This window comes from Cervus canadensis, chromosome 5 (assembly GCF_019320065.1).
Source record: "Cervus canadensis isolate Bull #8, Minnesota chromosome 5, ASM1932006v1, whole genome shotgun sequence".
Taxonomy (NCBI): Eukaryota; Metazoa; Chordata; class Mammalia; order Artiodactyla; family Cervidae; genus Cervus; species Cervus canadensis.
The window spans coordinates 364389-383929 of NC_057390.1; the positions used below are offsets into that span (position 1 = coordinate 364389).

The following is a 19541-nucleotide window of genomic DNA, read 5'->3' on the forward strand; positions in this document are numbered from 1 at the left end:
CAAACACATGTTCATTGAGTCGGTGATGCCATCCAACCATCTCATCCTCTGTTGTCTCCTTTGCCTCCTGCCTTTAATCTTTCCCAGCATCAGCGTCTTTTCAAATAAGTCAGTTCTTCCCATCAGGTGGCCAAAGTATTGGAGTTTCAGATTCAGCATCAGTCCTTCCAATGAATATTCAGGACTGATTTCCCTTAGGATCAACTGGTTGGATCTCCTTGCTGTCCAAGGGACTCTCAACAGTCTTCTCCAGCACCATGGTTCAAAAGCATCAATTCTTCAATGCTCAGCTTTTTTTATAGTCCAACTCTCACATCGATACATGACTTATCTACCATACATGTTTATCTGCCCTAATTAAAAGGCAGCAGTTAAAACAGATGGTTAAAAAAACAAAACCATCAGATGGTTAAAAAAACAGTATACAAATAGAATATAATAAAATTGTATTCTACTTACAAGAAAGGCACTTTATATATAAAGACACAAGTGGGTTAAAATTGAAAGAATGAAAAATAATATGACTTGCTGACAGTACAGAGGAAAGCTGGAGTGACTATATTAACATCAGACAAAGTAGATTTCATAGCAGAGACTATTATAAGGGATATAGCAAGGTCATTTCATCAGAAAGACATAACAATCCTATATATTTATGTTCCTATTAACAGAGCTTAAGACAAATGAAGGAAAAACTAATAGGAAATAGAGAAAAACCCACAGTTATAGTTGGAGATTTCAATAATCTTCCCTGAATAATGGACAGAAATAAAACCAATCTGTCAGGATATAATTGACTGGAACAATACAATCAACCAACTTGACCTGATTAATTGTAATAGAACATTTCACTCTGAAACTAGAAAATACACACTCTTTTCAAGTCCACATAATCATTTACCAAGACAGATCATACTTTGGTTAAATGTTCATACTGGTGAATTTAGGAAGGGGGTACATGAGTTCTATTATAGGGGAGGAAAAACTTAACTTTTTTCCTCTATGGTCCTAGGTTCTCCTCTGGGACCCTGCAAATCAGACTGATGGATGAAATGTTAACAAGAGAAAATCAGTTTATTAACACATGTATTATGCATATACATAGGAGAACTCTATGATGAGTAACTCAAAGGGATGGTTGGTACCTGGGATTTACACTGCATTTTAATAAAGAACAATAAATTTTTAGGGAAGTGACAAGATAGAGGGAAAGGGGTTTTATGTTTTCAAGAGTGGCAGACAGCAGAAGGTAAATATTTGGGGGAAGGTAAAGGAGTAAGGTTCGGTTATGCAGGTCCGTGTCAGAGCCGACTTCCTGTCTCTGTAGCCATAAAAGTTGCCCTGGAAAGGAGATTTATGGAAGTCCAGCTATTCTAGAGGTTTCTGCTTTTAGTCAGATAAGGGAAGCTTGTCAGATAAAGAAGCTGAGAGGGCTTCTTTCTGCATCTGTTGATTCTCACTTAAAATTATCCTTAGAGACACAGATGTAGAGAAGAGACACCGAGTGGGGAAAGGGAGATGGTGGGAGGATGGGACTGACATGTGTATACCGCTCTGTGTAAAATAGATATAACTAACGAGAGCCTACTATACGGGACAAAGAGCTCCACTCAATGCTCTGTGTGACCTGAATGGGAAGGAAATCGAGAATAGAGGGGATGTATGTATAGCTGATTCATTGTGCTGTACAAGTGTAATACAACATTGTAAGCAACTATACTCCAATAAGATTTTTTTTAAGATTTTTTTTAAGATAAAAGATAATTGGAAAAAAAAGTTATCTTTATGCCAAAGTGGCATATTTTGAGGTGGCATATTCTAATTTCCTACATTATATAAATATGTATAATTTTCTATATATTTAAACTGTCTTAATTTAAAACATTGTAAAAACTGCAAGTTTTGTCTAATTTCTTGAATAGTTAAGCAAAAATGAATAATCATGGACTGACCATTTTGAGGAGTCCTTAAGAACTTGCTTTTTACCAGTCCATATAGTTCACCAAGATAGAGATAAAGGAGGATTTGAAATATCTGGTAGAACAAAGTTCTAAAACTTAAAAAATTTTATTGAGATATAACTTATTTACCATAAAATTCATATTCTGTAAGTTAAAATTCAATGGTTTTTAGTAAATTTTACATGAAAATATTCTAAAGTAGTGACCTTTGGGCCACAATTTCCAAAAATAATTATTTTGTTAAAATACAAATAAATTAGGCAGTTTGGGCATGCTAAACTTAAATAGTATTGGCAGTTTTACTTCTGTCCTTAGAGCTTTAAAAAGGAAAAAATAAAATCTATATTTTTATGTAGATTTGTACATGGAAACACCATTGGTTACTGAAATGTTCATTAAAGAAAGCAAAACTTCCTGTTTTCCCATTTGTCACTCAGAGTACCTAAATGTCTTTAGAGAAGTTAAGTTGCTGTTGTAACTGGTTTATTTTTGGGTGAGTTATTTTCCCACTGATTCATCAGAAGTTCCAACTTGCTTTTGTCATTGACACGGAGAAGTTACAAAAGTCTTTACTTTCATGAGTCAGGACAAGTCTGGCCAGCATCGGCCTGATTTGTAAAATAAGAGCTCTGGTTTGGCCATCTCCTAAGCGGGAATCTGCTTGGTCTGGGGGGCCTGGGAGGCACAGGGAGGGCACTCTGACAACTTAGGTCCTCAAATCCTGTTGATCAAGCCACCCCTGCTTGATCACCCATATATGGAAAGAGAATAGTCAACGAGGCTCAAGTAACTAAATTCCTGGGGGTGACCAATAGGAATGATATCTGGGCATCAGATACGGTTCTTATTCGGATGTGTAGGGAGTCGCTTGCCTCTGGGGCATAAGGGCTCATCTCCTGCACTCTGCCAGTGTCCCCACTGCGTGCATCACTGGCACAGATTAAGTCTTTTTCTGAGTTACTTTGTGTCAACTACAAACTGGCACCTGCCATCTACCTCCAAAAGGATTAAATCATGTGCTGCCCCAGCTACTGACCTTCAACACCCACTGAAAAGAGTTCAATATGTACTTGATTGCCAGACTCACATATATACTGATCTTCCCGCTGCCTCTTTGGAGCATTTTCTCAAAGGTGCTGCTGCTGTCTCCTGGGCTATAGTTCTCATCTTGCCCCAAATAACACTTAACTTGCAACTCTCACATAGTGCATTTTTTTAAGTCGATTTGCATTATATTGGAGGCAGTTGGTAACATAATCAGGGACAATGCTGCTTCTGTGACAGATGCTGAGCTTGCACTGCATAAGGAATGGAATGGAGAGAAGGCTCTACTTGGGAAAAACCTTGATAACGAGTATAAGGTCCTTTCAAAGACCTTGCCACCTCCCTTTCCTACACAACCACCCGAGGGGTTGCAGGAGAAGGCGGCGCTGTCTTTACTGCACATGGATGGACACTTGGCCTCCGTGAGAACAAAGTGACCTGCTCGAGATGACTGGAGGAAGGCTCGAAGGACTGGTTCCAGTCTGGCCCTTGCTACTGGCTGCATGGCTGACTCACGATGCCCTAATCCCTTTCTCCTTTCTACTCAGAAAGATGAGAAAAGGCATGGAGTGGGGAGTTGGCAGAAAAGCAAAGAAAAGGATAAAGAAAAGAAGAAAGAAAGGGGAGAGGTGGGAAGAGAGGGAAAGAGGGAAGAAAGGGAGGAAAAAACAGCTCCCCAGGCAGTTACTCTCAGCCTGAAGGTCAAGAGCATTTCAGGTGTTTGTTTATTTCGCCTGCCCTCCCCAGTCCCATCCCAGCTGAAGGGAATGACACAACTTGTTTCTCCCTGTTTTCTCTTCCCCAGTTTTTTTTTTTTTTCTTTGCTCCTAAGAGTCACTTACATAAGTAATCTGAGTTTATACAAGAGAGAACTTGAAAGGCTATGGATCAGTTCAAGATCAGAAGATTGTCAGGGATTAGGTCCTCTGAAAGTTAGTGCTTTCAGATATTCCAGTGTGGCCGAGAGAAGAATGCAGTGGTTGTGACTGTCTGTTAGGGGACTACAAGTGTCAACAACAAGGGTTGTTGTTGTTTAGTTGCTAAGTCATGTCTGACTGTTTGTGACTCCATGGACTGAAGCCCTCCAGGCTCCTCTGTCCATGGGATTTCCCAGGCAAGAATACTGGAGTGGACTGCCCATTCCCTGCTCCAGGGATCTTCCCACCCCAGGGTTCCAACCCGCATGTCCTGCAACAGGCAGATTCTTCACCACTGAGCCACCTGGGAAGTCCCCTGATCAAGAGTAGTCCGGCTCTATCCACCTCTTGAGAAAAGGAGGTGGTGAGAGGTGTTCTGCCATCGCGTCCCATTTGGCCAAGGCCCTGGGGCATCGCTGTGGGGTTGGGCGGAGTTAATTTCTCTTCCATGTCTCCGGAAAAGCTGGAAGCCATGGCTTTCTCTCTACAGCAGAATTGACCCTGGCTTCCCAGACCTTCTCAGGCTACATGGCATGTACTGTACACACTGGATAGGATTTGGGGGGCTGAGGGCATTTGATGACTTATTCATTATATATTTGTTTACATTATGTAATTAAAATTAGAAATACAAAACACAAAGCATGTTACTTTAGATATGTCACATTAAATGTGTATGAAACTCCCAAGTATGTTTTCAATTTGCTTACTTTATCTTACAGATTCGAACATATGTTGTTTTTTTTTCGGCCACCTGGCTTTTCTGGATCTTAGTTCCCTGACCAGGGATTAAACTCTTGCCCCCTGCGGTGGAAGTGCAGAGTCTTCACCACTGGGCCACCAGGGAAGTTGCCATGAACATACCTTTTTAACTTGGGTTTTTTTGCTTGAACTCGTCGGTTGGGTCATGATTTCCCCAAATAGTGTTTCAGTTACTTTTAAAATCCCTATTGGATGGAAAGGACATTCTCAACAGTCATCGCCAACAGGAAACTTTATTTGCACAAGCAGATGATACAAAGCAGGTGATACAAAATCTTTTATTGATTTTCAAATAACCATTCAAAAATTTCCAACAGAAATTATCTTGATAGATTCTAACAGCCTTTTGTTTATTTTTTCCTTTCACTGATAAAATGTGGTGCTGGCATTTCTCATAACAATGCAGATTCCTTTCCACCCCCCAGAACTTTCTGGTCTGGAGCATTTCACAGTAACAATAGAGTCAGCTGACCCTGGAGACTGGGGCACCTGGGCTGGTGTCTGGGATGAGGACCCAGGCTAGGAGGGCCACATGCTGATTTCTGCAGGCTGCAGTGGCTTGGGGGAAGCTACTCACAAGTGAAACAAGCCTGAGGATGCCAGAGGGCTTGGCCTGCCTGTCTGCCATGGGCGCTGGAAGGATCCACACTGAACCTGATCACATCCGTTGACTGCTTTACTAGCAGAGTAAGTTAACCTTTTCTTGCCTCATCTGCCCATGTGTGAAATGGAGATAGTAGTAGTACCTACCTGGTCTTCCCTGGTGGCTCAGTAGTAAGGAAGCCTCCTGCCAATGCAGGAGACACAGGTTCAGTCCCTCGGTCAGGAAGATCCCCTGTAGAAGGAAACAGCAACCCACTCCAGTATTCTTGCCTGGGAAATTCCACGGACAGAGGAGTCTGGTGGGCTACAGCCCATGGGTTCTCAGAAGAGTCGCTCAGAACTGAGCAACTAAACAACAAACAATGCCTGGTAGGGTTACTATGAGGATTAAATGACTCCTGGGCCTGGCCACATAGTAAGTGCTATCCATGTGTTTGTTATGCTGGAGGAGGGCATGGCAACCCACTCCAGTATTCTTGCTTGGAGAATTGCATGGACAGAGAAGCCTGGTGGGCTACAGACCATAGGGTCGAAAAGAGTCAGACACAACTGAAGTGACTTAGCATGCACGCATGGATGTGTTTGTTAAAGTTAGAAGGTCAAGAAGCTCTGGAACAGACTCCCCAGATCACATGCTTGAGCCAGCCAGCTCGGATTCCTTGATTCTGAATTCTGGTTCCCGCCCTCTCCAGACAGGTGCCATAGAAGACCCTCAACCTTTCCAGCCTCGCTTTACCGGCCCACACGTGATGATGGCACTGGTACCCAGGTGAGTGATGTCCGGATTAATGTAGCTTTCATAACGTGCTTGAGACGTAACAAGTGCTCAAGCAGCAATGACTGTCGCGACCCCGCGGAGCTGGGATGTGAACTGAGGGGTCCTGAGCCCTAAGCGTGTTTCCTGCCCACTGCCCACATCTCCTCCCATGAGTCATGCCTTCCCACAGAAAACTGCTTTACCTCTTGAACTCATCTATGATTTTCTTTTTTTTTTAGCCGAGCTGCCTGGCAAGTGGGATCATAGTGTCCTGCCAGGGATGGAACCTGTGTCCTCTGCAATGGAAGTGTGGAGTCCTAACCACGGGACCACCAGAGAAGTCCCTTTTATGACTTATTTTAAATCTTTCCCCTCAGATTGTATTTTTCAACCCTCTGATATTTTTGGTTTTTCATCTTTGGGTGCTCTGGAGTGGTTTTTCTGTACCTTTTTTTTGGCTGCACTGGGTCTTTGTTGCAGAGCTTGGACTTTCTCCAGTTGTGGCGCATGGGCTCTAGAGCTTGAAGGCTCAGTAGCTGCCAAGCACAGGCCTCTCGAGTTGCAGTACTCAGGCTGAGTTGCCCTGCAGCATGTGGGGTCTTAATTCCCTAATCAGGGATTAAACCCACATTCTCTGCATTGGAAGGTGGATTTTTAACCACTGGACCACCACTGAAGTCTCTTCTGTATCTTTAAGAAACAATATCAAGAGTGGTCAGAGCAACTGCATCAAGGGCCAGGCATCAGGAGAACTCCTTTGCAAAGGCACTGAGGCAGCCAGTGACCATATCCTCCTAAGTCTCAAGTAAGTACCACACATTCTTCCTCATTCATATTTTATTAGGAAGCCAGATCAGAGAATTCATTAGTTATAAAACTTTAAACATGAATCACTCTTATCAAATACATGATTCAGGTGGCAACACCAGATTTTTCTTAAGACCAGAAGCAATGGCAAATAGGGCATTTCATTTTACAAATATTTAATAGTCATGAAAAAGACAAAAAACTTAAAAAAAAAACTTTGTGCCAATGTTAACATCCAGGAACTGCCGTAGAGATGAGGCTGTTACGGCTTAAATGTTACGATATGCTAGAAAAGTGACATGATATAAGTCATCTTTTATTAAAATAGAATATCTTTGTCTCTTTCCACCATATACATATAGATACTATCTCTTTAAATAAATATATATTATGTACTTTAAACAATGATGACTTACTTGACAACATTCACGTGGTGCTTTCCGGCTGGGGCATTTACTTGTTAAGGAAGACAAATACAAAAAAAATCAAGGGTCTTAAAGTAGGAATTTCCAGGGTTTGGGAGCAGTGTCTCAGCTCTCCTCACATGAGGAGTTCTGAGCCTTCCGAGGAGTCATCAGCAAATAAAAGTTCATCCGGCCCTGAGGTCCCCGAGGGCAACGTGCTGGACTGGGACCAAGAGACCCCACTCCTTACCAGCGTGTCCTCCGGTAAAACCCGGCTCTTCTCCGCCGTTCCTGTGGCGGGGGAAGCCAGAGCTGGCTCTTCCCATCCCTCATTGCCCCCATTCAGGATGTACCGTTCCTCCTGAGGTCTGTGCTCATGAACTTCCGCGGTAACCACGCTGACGGTGGCGCTGGGCGTGCAGGAAGCAGTGATGGAGTCGGGATCGATGCTTAAGTCCAGCCGGGCCAGTGCCGAGCCCTCAGCCCGGCCCTCCCCACTCTCTGGAAACTGCGTGTTGACATAAATGACATCGGCTTTGTCCCCAGCCGCAGGCAGACTCTCTAAGAGCTTTTCTAGCTGCAACCTCAGCACTGAAAAGGTGGGGCGGTCCAGGGGCTCAGCTCTCCAGCACGAGTGCATGATTTCATACCTGCAAGCGAAGAAGAGCGTGTGACCTCCCCAGAGCAGCACCCAGAGCCCATGTGCCAACCGTCCGGTTGTCCCACAAAGGAGGGAATGGAGGGGCTTGGGGATGGAGGTGAGAGTCGGGGTCAGTGTCCTGGCTCCCCACTCCCCATCGTTCCAGGTCCTGGGAGGCTCGAGGAATGAAGTCGAGAGGTGGGTTGGGGTGGACAGGTGTGTGAACCATGAGGGCAGTGCTATGACAGCAACAGGTGAGCCCTGCACTGGGACAGCCCCTGATTTGGGGCGGCTGCAGCTTCGGGCATGTGTGGGGCTGCTACGTCTTGGCCATCTGCCGCCGCTCCATGAAGCAGCCATGCACGGCCATTCAGACACGGGGGCCCCTGCTCTTGCCCGTGAGCTCTGCCTTCTCTAGTAAAACGAATAATGACTGACCTGTAGTATTTACTACCTAACAGCTGTCATTTAAGGTACTTTTAGACATGTTAGCTTGGCAACAACACACGTGCCTACACAAGTACTGTTAAACCCATTTTATAGACAAGGCTCTGGAGAGGGTGATGCTTGGCTCTCCCCAGTTTGATGGGGAAACTGACCCGCACTGAGGAGTGTCTGGTGCCCCAACCCATGTTCCTAACCACTAAGCTGCCCCGCCTGCCATTGGTCAGACCCTCATGCACCTGGCTTCTACTCTCTGGGCAAATGGGGGACCATGGAAAGACTGTGTTTAGGAGCATTTTCATGATCAGATGATAATTTTAAGAAAAGTCGGTTTGGATGCCACCCAAAGGATACACTAGGATCCTGGGATTGATGAAAAGAGGAAGACAGGAGAAAGGACAGCCAGTGCACTCTTACAGGGAAGAGGGACCTGAACTGCTCATTCATTTACATGTCTATGATGTCACTATGCCTAGGTTCCCACAAGTGTGATCACTCTAGACCCTGCCCAGCCCTGGGCTTCTGTGGTTTGATAGCACAAGCAGACACTGTTTTATTGCACTTTTTCCCCCACAGGCATAAACCCACACTCCTTCTTGCATTTCATTTTATCACACTTCAAGATACTGTGTTTTTTTACAAATTAAAATTTTTTATTGGTTTATTTGGTTGCACTGGGTCTTAGCTGTGGCACAAAGATTTTCAATCTTCGTGGCAGCACACGGGATCTTTAGTTGTGGCATGCAGGCTCTAGTTCCCTGACCAGGGATCAAACCCAGACCCTTTGCATTGGGAGCACGGAGTCTTGGCCACTGGACTGCAAGGGAAGTCCCTGGGTTTTACAAATTGAAGGTTTGTGGCAACACCATGGTGAGCAAGTCTGTTGGCACCATTTTCCCAACAGCATTAGACTGCGTCACAGTCCGATAATTCTCACAATATTTCAAACCTTTTCATTATTATTGTTTGTCAGGGTGACCTATGATTCAGTGTTCTTTGATGTTCCTCTTATAATATTTTTGAGATGCCTCAAACTGTGCCCATGGAAGACGGCAGATTTAATCAGTGGATGTTGTGTATATTCTGACAGCTCTACCCACTGGCTATTCCTCGGTCCCGTTCCCTCTCCTTGGACCTCTGTCTTCCCTGAGATATAACAATATTGAAATTAAGTTATTAATAACCGTGCAATGGCCCCTAAGTGTTCAAGTGCAAGGAAGAGTCACACGTCTCTTGCTTTAAATCAAAAGCTAGATATGATTAAACTTAGTGAGGAAGGCATGTCAAGAATGAAAGCCAAGACAGGCCAGAAGCCTCTTGGGCCAAACAGTTAGCCAAGTTGTGAAAGCAAAGGAAAAATTCTTGAAGGAAACTGAAAGTGCTGCTCCAGGGAACACATGAATGATGAGAAAGCAAAACAGCCTTATTGCTGATATGGAAGAGTTTCAGTGGTCTGGACAGAAAATCAAACCAGCCACAGCATTCCCTTAAGCCAAAACCGAATTCAGAGCAAGGCCCTAACTCTCTTCAATTCTATGAAGTCTGAGAGGTGAGGAAGTTGCAGAAGAAAAGTTTGAAGCTAACCTGAGGTTTTAGAAAAGAAGCTGTCTCAATAATATAAAAGTGCAGAGTGAAGCAGCAGTGTTATGTAGAAGCTACAGCTACACAGAAGATATAGCTTGGATAGTGAATGAAGATGACTGTACCAAACAACAGATTTTCAGAGTTGACAAAATAGTCCTGATTGGAAGAAGACGCCACCCAGGACTTTCATAGCCAGAAAGCAGAAATCACGGCCTGGCTTCAAAGCTTCAAGGGACAGACTTACTCTCTTGTTTGGAACTAATGCAATTAGCAGATGACTTTAAGTGGAAACCAGTGGGTGTTTTTTTTTTTTTTTTTACCACTCCAAAAGTCCTGGGCCCTGGAGAATTACCCTACATCTGCTCTGCCTGTGCTCTATACATGGAACGACAAAGCCTGGATGACAGCACATCTGTTTATAGCATGGTTTACTGAATATTTTCAGCCCACTGTTGAGATCAATTGCTCAGAGAAATAGAGTCCTTTAAAAATAATCCTGCTCATTGACAATGTACCTGATCACCCAAGAGCTCTGATGGAGATGTACAGGATTTATGCTATTTTCTGCCGGCTAACACAATATCATTCTATAGCCCATGGATCAAGGAGTAATTTCGATTTTCAAGTCTTAATACTCAAGAAATATATTCTATAAAGCTATAGCTGCTGTGGATAGAGATTTCTTTGATGAATCTGAGCAAAGTAAATTGACAATATTCTTGAAAAGATTCACTATTCTATTGATAGATGCCATTAGAACATTTGTAATTCATGGCAAGAGGTCAAAATATCATCATACATAGGAGTTCGAAAGAAGTTGATTCCAACCATCAAGGATGACTTTTAGGGTCAAGGCTTCAGTAAAGGAAGTAACTGCTCCAATATTTTGACCACCTGATTTGAAGAGCCAACTAACTGGAAAAGACCCTGATGCTGGGAAAGATTGAGGGCAGGGTGAAAACAGGGTGGCAGAGGATGAGATGGTTGGATGGCATCACTGACTCAGTGGACATGAGTTTGAGCAAACTCCGGGAGATGGTGAAGGACAGAGAAGCCTGTCCATGGGGTCACAAAGAGTTGGAAACAACTTAGCGACTGAACAGCAATAGCAAGAGAAACAACTGAAGATATGGTTGGAATAGCAAGGGAACTAGAATAAGCAGTGAAGTCTAAAACTGTGACTGAACAACTGCTGTTCCCAGCACCCAGACTCTAGAGGGGACCTGGGAAGCAGGCCTGGCTCACCAGAGCCTCTGCAAGCCCGCAGTGGCGTGAGGGGCCAGTCAGGGCACAGACACCACAGACTAGCTGCTTCATCCGGCTTCCCAGCCAGCTGGCATTGCTGACACTGAGGCTTTCACTACAGAATCTCTCAGAAAACCGACTCAGCATTCCCTCGCCTTGGCTCTACGTGAATCATCTGAAACCACAATGTGACACAGCCTAGACCTTGCTAAGAGCTCAGATAATCAACTTCTCCTGGAGCACAAGAGAAGCCAAGAAAGAAACAGCCACAAAATGCTCTATTCAATATTGCTTCATGGAAAGGTCTTCCTCATTTGCAGAAGCAAACATTTCATTCACGTGGCCCTTGCAGAAATAACCATGAAACCCCAGATCTAATTAAATTAGGATTTTGTGATTTTCTTGTAAAGGGCTTGGGTTTTCTGTTTCTGTTCTAAATTTTATGGATTTACAACCATAATCCCCGCCACCACCTCCAAGCAGAGTAAGGCTCTGATCAAAAAAGCTTCCTTTTGTTTGGCTGAGATGGGATGTTGGAGGCCCACGAGCAAACTGACAGGGGTGTTCTCAGGGGTGTGAGAAAGCAGAGCCAGCGTGCAAGTGTGAGTGCGTCTGTGTGTGTGTGTGTTGGTGGGGGAGGGTCCTGCACAGGCCCACCTGCCCCAGCAGCCCGGCAAGGCATTCCATGATGGAGCCCATGCAGGTCCCCGGTCCCGAAAAGTTCTTGTTAAATATGGTGACAGTGCCACAGGAAATTATTTTTATAAAATCTGCAAAGGGGCTTCCCTGGTGGTCCAGTGGTTAAGAATCCACCTGCCAATGCAGGAACACGGGTTAGACCCTGGTTGGAGAACTAAGATCGCACATACTGCGAGGTAGCTAAGCCCACAAGAAGAAGCCCACACGCTGCGAGGACGATCCCGTGAGCCACAACTACTGAGCCCGAGCTCTCCAGCCCACGCTCCACAAGAGCGGAAGCCCCCGCAGAGTAGCCCGAGCGCTGCGACCAAGTGTTGTCCCCACTCTTATAGATAAAGCCAACCTTTTTTGAAAAGAGAGAGAGCAGTGAATCACCCAAGTACCCCATGCACTGTGAAGTCAACCTGTGTATCTGTAGGATTTACAGTCCTCCGTCATATCCATGACAAATTGTTTTCCGAAGCCCAGTGGACACCAAAACCTGCAGATGCTCAAGTCCCTTACACTTGGCTCTCTTTATCTGCGGGTTCTGCCTCCCCCCATACAGAAGGCCAACTGCGTTTCCTAGAGGTGACTATAGACCTTGAAAGCACGTGAGGGTCCCTGGAGACGAGCACGTGCCACCTCCCCCCACAGGAGGGTCCTGGTCCTGTTGTCTGTGCGTGGCACCCTCTGCCCACACCCACCTTACATGGAAGCGGCCCCACCCCAGTGGCCGTGTGTCCCCAGCTCTTTGCCGGCTGCCCCAAGATGGAGAGCAAGTGACTCACAATTCATCCAGGCAATCCTCGGGCTGCTTCAGCCGGTGGCCGTGGAGAAGGTAGTCATACATCTCATGGTTCTGGACTCCGGGGTAGGGGGTCATTCCTCGTGTGGCTATTTCCCACATGGTCACGCCAAATGCCCACTGAGGACAAAGCAACAACGTGAGGACTCAAGTCTTTCCAGAAAGGCTGAATGGACTTTTTCATTGGGAAAGGTCATTTCCTTAGAGCCCTGGTGATGGTGCACAAAGCTGACAATTATGTTGGAGACACGCTGCTCTCCCAACACGGCAACAGCATGGGGTTGGAACGTCACAGTTCCCCATTTTTACTAAAGTTGTTTGGGAAATGAGACAAAGGCAGTCTAGCCTTCTGTCACTTCACTGCTCTGTTTAATGTTCTGTTCCTACTATTGTTGGCAAGTGTTGTCTTTTCCTGCATGTGGGCTCAATTGTGTCCAACTCTTTGTCATTCCATGTACTGTAGCCCATGAGGCTCCTCTGCCCATGGAATTCTCCAGGCAAGGATACTGGAGAGGGTTGCCATTTCCTCCTCCAGGGGATTTTCCCGGCCCCAGGATCAAACCCACATTTCCTGCACTGGAAGGCGGGTTCTTTACCACTGAGCCACCTGGGAAGCCCTGTTTTTTTTCCCAAATCTCTGGTTAAGGGTATCTGTCATTACACAGCACCTTTTATACAGCATCTTGGTTCCAAACAGCCGTTGGATGAATTCATTTAATTTAATGTGAATCTGAAATATCTTAGTTGTGGGTGATAAGTCACTATATTGTAGCAGAGGAAAGTGGGGATAAATGAAGGGCCTTTGCATGTCAGGCTACTTTACCAGAATCTAGTGTCCCACCTGGAATTAAGCATCAAGCAATAAATAAAAGAAGGGTGAGCCTGCCCCAATCCTCAGTTGATCAAAGAGTAAGTTGTCTTGTGGCACCAGCTGAGGTCATTTCTTTCAACTTGCCTTCATCTTTGCAATGCGAGGGCCCGAATCAAAGCTCTGAACATACCACGTCACTTTTACTGGTGTAGACTCGGTCTGCGAGACTCTCTATGGCGATCCATTTCACAGGCATCTTTGCGATGCGGCCCTGGCGATAGTAATCACCGCTATAGATCTTCTTAGAGAGGCCAAAGTCTGCCACACAGACAGTCATGTCATCTCGCAACCTACAGAGAGAGACAGAGTGAGTTCACATCCTCAGCGACATCAGAGGCAAAGCCTTAAATCCCAGGTCCGCACCCGATGCAACTGAGAACATTCAGGATAAGTACAAAAAGTGGGCTTCCCCAGTGGATCAGGGGTAAAGTATCTGCTTGCAATGCAGGAGACACAGGTTCAGTCAGGAAGACTCCTTGGAGGAGGACATGGCAACCCCCTCCAGTATTCTTGCCTGGGAAATCCTATGGATGGAGAAGCCTGGTGGGACACGACTGAGCGACTGAACATCAACAATGGCTACTGAAGCCGACTGAAGAGAGGGGAAGCTGATGTTCAAAGTTGTTGTGTAAGCCCTCATCTCTTTGCTGCAGAAGGAAAGTTTCCGTGCACTCAGGACAAAACTGCTTCACAAGATAGCATCGTGAAAACTCAGGGACAGAACTGTTATGCTTTTCATGACTGTCTTCATGATTGCTGTTTAGTCACCAAGTCGTGCCTGACTCTTTGTGACTCCATGGACTGCAGCCTGCCAGGCTCCTCTGTCCATGGGATTTCTCAGGCATGCTGAGTTGACTTATATGTAATTCTGGATCCCAAAAAACCTGATGGCAGTCAGGGAGGCCCCCAAAGTCACAGCTAGGACTCCGAGCTGCATGAGAGTGTGAAAATAAAAAAGTATTCATATATACACACTATATACACTACTATATAAAAAACAATAACTAATAAGGACCTACTGCATAGCATAGGGAACTCTACTCAATACTCTGTCATTACCTATATGGGAAAATAATGTAAAAAGAGTGGATATATAAGTATATGTACAACTGATTCACTTTGCTATACACCTGAAACTAAAACAACATTGTAACTCAAGCGGACTCCAATAAAAATAAAATAAAAAAAGTCACAGGGGAAAGTTTTGGAAGTCAACCAGACTCTTGGAAGCAGAGATAGGGAAAACCCTCAAGCAAAAAACCCAGTCATATCTCAGGGTGGTAGAAATCCTGTCTCCAGAGCCAGCCACGCCGTCCCTCTCCCAAATCTAGCCCTCCTCCATATTTTAACAGCAACATGCCACCCGCCACTCCTACAGATATCTACCACCGTGGGGTTCCAACTGCCTCCAGGATGAGCCAGGCCTCTTACATGCAGTTTCGAGCAGCTAAATCCCGGTGAAGAAAGTTCCTGTTGCTCAGATACTCCATTCCCTGGGCAATGTCCACCATGAACTTCAGCAGTGTCTGCAGGGGGATATGCTAGGGGGTGGGAGACAGGAGGAGACAGACTGTTATTATTATTTGGTTGCGCTGTGCAGCGTGAAGCTAGTCGCTCAGTCGTGTCTGACTCTTTGAGACCCCACGGACTGTAGCCCACCAAGCTTCTCCATTCATGGGATTTTCCAGGCAAGAATACTGGAGTGGGTTGCCATTCCCTTCTCCAGAGGATCTTCCTGACCCAGGAATCGAACCCAGGTCTCCTGCATTGCAGGCAGACTCTTCACCACCTGAGGCGCCAGGGAAGCCCTGTGCAGCTTATAGGACCTTAATTCCCCAACAGGGATTGAACCCACGGGCTACCTGGTGGCTCAGATGGTAAAGAATCCGCCTGCAATTCAGAAGACTCAGGTTCAGTTCCTGGGTGGGGAAGATCCCCTGGAGAAGGGAATGGCTACCCACTCCAGTATTCTTGCCTGGGGGATTCTGTGGACAGAAGAGCCTTGTGGGCTACAGTCCACGGGGTCACAAAGAGTCAGACATGACTGAGTGACTAACACAGAGATTGAACACAGGCCATGGCAGTGAAAGTGCCAAGTCCTAACTGCTAGAATTCCTGAGAGATTATTTTTTAAAAAGGAAACCAAGTTATTTCCCCTTAAGGGGGAAAATGATGGCTTTATTTCTTAGAAGTGTGGCCATGAAACAAGGAAATTTCCACATCACTAACGTCGATGGCTCAGTGGTACAGAATTTGCCTGCTGATTCAGGAGATGCAGGATACGAGGGTTTGGTCCCTGGGTCAGGAAGATCCCCTGGAGGAGGGCATGGCAACCCACTCCAGTATTCTTTCCTGGAGAATCCCATGGACAGAGGAGCCTGGCGGGTTACAGCCAAAGGGTCACAAAGAGGCAGACACGACTTAAGAGACTGAGCATGCATGCAACCTCACAAATGAGGTTTTTAAAAGGGATGAAAAGACACAAACAAAACCAGCAAACCCTAAAACTTCTTGCAAACATCACATTTGATTGTTTCTTTAGAAGTATTGACAGTGAGTAATAGTCTTTTCATAAGTCACAAGGTCAAACGGGATCCTTGTATCCTTCTGAGCGGCAATGGGGCCAAGAAGGGAAAGGAGGGGAGGTCTGGTTTCAGTGGGGGAGGGTGTGGGGGGAAGGTCTAGGGTTTGGATGGCAAAAAGCCCTCCAAGAAGTAGCTGTTTCCAATTACGCACCCACATCTGCTACCGTTTCACTTCAAAATGTTTTGAAAGATACTTTTCTTCTTCTGGACAGAAAGCAGGATAGTCTTTACTCCTTATCATGGGTTCAAAGAACCACAAGTAAGGATTTAGGAGTTTTCATTTTTGTTTCTCTAGGGGGCCTTTCTTTAAGTGTGAACAGTCTAGTGTGTATTTTTTTTCCCTAGGTTGTAAAAATCAAACCAGACTGCGTGTTAGAAAGTCTACCGTGTTGGGATTGATTACGAGGGTGATGGTTCAGAAGACTTCTGTGTAGTAATCCAAGGTTTTAGTGCAATTGGAGCCCAAAAGGGAAGGGTTCACAAGTTCCTAGAACTCATAAATGAGTCCATCCTTGATACATTCTGCCCCAGGGGGTTGGACTGTCACGGCTTACTCTCTATGGCACTTGAGTCTTCTAAAGTGGTACTGATGAAGACACTGAATTTTTTAAAACACTTATTTATTTATTTTAAAAATTTATTTATTTTGGCTGTGCCAGGTCTTAGCTGTGGCACTTGGGGTCTTTAGTTGTGGCACGTAGGATCTACTTCCCTGAATAGGGATCGAACCTACGCCCCCTGCACTGGGAGCGTGAAGTCTTAGCCACAGGACCCAAGAAAATCCCAAGACACTGAATTTTTAATAATTTATATTTCCCAACTAAGACACACATCAACCACAGACTGTATAAAAAAATGCTTTAATTATCCTTTACCCTTAAAGAAAATGTAAGCAAATCAGGCATGAAACCTCATGCCTCTACTCTGTACATTTGGGGCATCTGGTTTTCTATATTCTAATCTCTAGGAAAGGATTTGGGTGCTAAGAAATATCAAATCTGCTGACATTTGTGAAAGGATAATGAATATCAGGTGCTATTGATTTGTGTCATTTTTTTTCCAAGCACAACTACATTATTCCTGCAGACTGTGACCAAAGATCATGTAAAAGATAACTGTATGGCAAAACTAGTAAATGAGTTCAGTAAGGTCGCAGGATACTAGGTTGACATACAAAACTCAATTGCATTTCTATGACCTAAACAATGAACTGTCCAAAAATGAAATTAAGAAAACATCTACAAAAGAATTAACAACAAAATACTTAGGAATAAATTCAACAAAAGAAGTGCAAAACTTATACTCTGACAACTATAAAACAAAAGAATTAAATTAGTTCTAAATTAATAGAGAAGTGTCCAGTGTCCATGGATCAGAAGACCAGGGGTGCTGCTCACACAAAGAAGTGTGTCACACGGCCCAGCTGAAAAAGCACAGGCACGTGACTGAGACCACTCTAGGAGAACAGAAGGTATTTATTCCCAAGGACCGGACTGATAAGGCAGCAGAGATTTGAATAAAAGCTTGATTTTCTAGTTTGCCTATGAAGCATTTTGTGACTTCAAGCTTTACCTGTGGCTATAAGGTAGCAAAATATAAAAATATACTCCTTTTAAATTTTTATAAAAACCTGGGGGTTTTCATCATTGGAAATATACCTGTATTTTTGCAAATAGAAATGATTCATTAGCAAGTAAAAGGCTGTGTACTTGTTTCCTTACTTGTTATTTTTTTAAAACTTTTTAATTTGTTTCTTTACTAATTTTGCTCAAAAAAACATAGGATGACAGCAGTATTCTTGGCAGACACAGACAAACTGATTCTAGAGTTTACATGGAAGGGCAACAAAACTAGAATAGTAAAAACAATTCTGAAAAAGTAGATAAATTTGGAGGAATCACATTATCCGATTTTACGACAATAAAGCTACAGTAATATTGATGATGTGATAAGGGCAAAGGATGGCCCATAGCTTGATGGAACAGAGCAGAGAACTCAGAAACAGACCTACACGTGTACACGGTTGATTTTAGACAAAGGTGCAAAAGCAATGAATGGATGAAGGACAGCCTTTTCACAAATGATGCTGGTCATCTATAAACAAAATAGCAACAGACTAAATTTCACCCCATTAATGAAAAATGGCTCATAGACTTAAACATAACACATAAACAAATTTTTAGAAGAAAACATAGAAGAAAATCTCTGGCGGGCTAGGCAAACAGTCCTCGGACAAAACAGTGAAAGTATGATCCATTAAAATAAAAAATTGTTGGGACTTCTCTGGTGGTACAATGGATGAGAATCCGCATGCCAATACAGGAGACAAGGATTTGATCCCTGATCTTGGAAGATTCAAGGGAGCGACTAAAGCCCGTGTGCCCGAGTACTGAGGCCCGGGTGTCCCAGGGCCCGTGAGACACAGCTGAAGCCCGTGTGCCGAAAACAGGCCCAGGTGTCCCAGGGCCCCTGAGACACAGCTGAAGCCCGTGTGCCCCGAGTACTGAGGCCCGGGTGTCCCAGGGCCCGTGAGACACAGCTGAAGCCCGTGTGCCCCGAGTACTGAGGCCTGGGTGTATGATCCATTAAAATAAAAAATTGTTGGGACTTCTCTGGTGGTACAATGGATGAGAATCCGCATGCCAATACAGGAGACAAGGATTTGATCCCTGATCTTGGAAGATTCAAGGGAGCGACTAAAGCCCGTGTGCCAGGAGTACTGAGACCCGGGTGTCCCAGGGCCCCTGAGACACAGCTGAAGCCCGTGTGCCAGGAAAACAGGCCCAGGTGTCCCAGGGCCCCTGAGACACAGCTGAAGCCCGTGTGCCCCGAGTACTGAGGCCCGGGTGAGAGACACAGCTGAAGCCCGTGTGCCAGGAAAACAGGCCCAGGTGTCCCAGGGCCCCTGAGACACAGCTGAAGCCCGTGTGCTGTACTGAGGCCCGGGTGTCCCAGGGTGAGACACAGCTGAAGCCCCCCGAGTACTGAGGCCTGGGTGTTCCCAGGGCCCATGAACACAACCACTGAGCTCAAAATGTTACAGCCACCAAAGGAGCCATGCCCTCGGGCCTGTGCTCCACAGCAAGAGAAACCACCACAATAATAAGCTCGTGGACCACCAGGAAGAGTGGCCCCGACCCACTGAAACTAGAGAAAGCCCAAGCACAGCACCGAAGACCCAGCACAACCAAAAATAAATGCATAAACTGTAAAAACCAAAACAGGTGTGAGCCTGGGACCACCACGGGAGCCAGAAGAAGGCAGGAACTCTTTCCCTTTTAGGTCCTTTCCCTCATCGCTCAAAAGAACAGAACAAAACCAAGAAAAAGAAAATAAAAAATCTCCTGGTGTTTCCATAACACTTGCATACACTACCAACAGGGGCAGCAAGGTATAGGAGAGAAGGCTCCAGAAAATGTTCTCCCTAAGCT

The 19541-nt window shown here is 45.0% G+C and overlaps 1 protein-coding gene across 1 annotated transcript in view; it reads right to left on the reverse strand.

The window, feature by feature from the left end:
• Positions 1 to 6866: 6866 nt before the first annotated feature.
• The window catches only part of MERTK (MER proto-oncogene, tyrosine kinase), a 113692-nt gene continuing 101017 nt past the window's right edge, over positions 6867 to 19541 (reverse strand). The window contains exons 16-19 of the mRNA XM_043467712.1: positions 14957 to 15066; positions 13656 to 13815; positions 12638 to 12774; positions 6867 to 7905 (exon numbers count right to left, since the gene is read on the reverse strand). Coding sequence (XP_043323647.1) covers positions 7392 to 7905; positions 12638 to 12774; positions 13656 to 13815; positions 14957 to 15066 — 921 coding nt within the window. The 3' untranslated portion in view covers positions 6867 to 7391. The remainder of the gene's footprint in view (positions 7906 to 12637; positions 12775 to 13655; positions 13816 to 14956; positions 15067 to 19541) is intronic.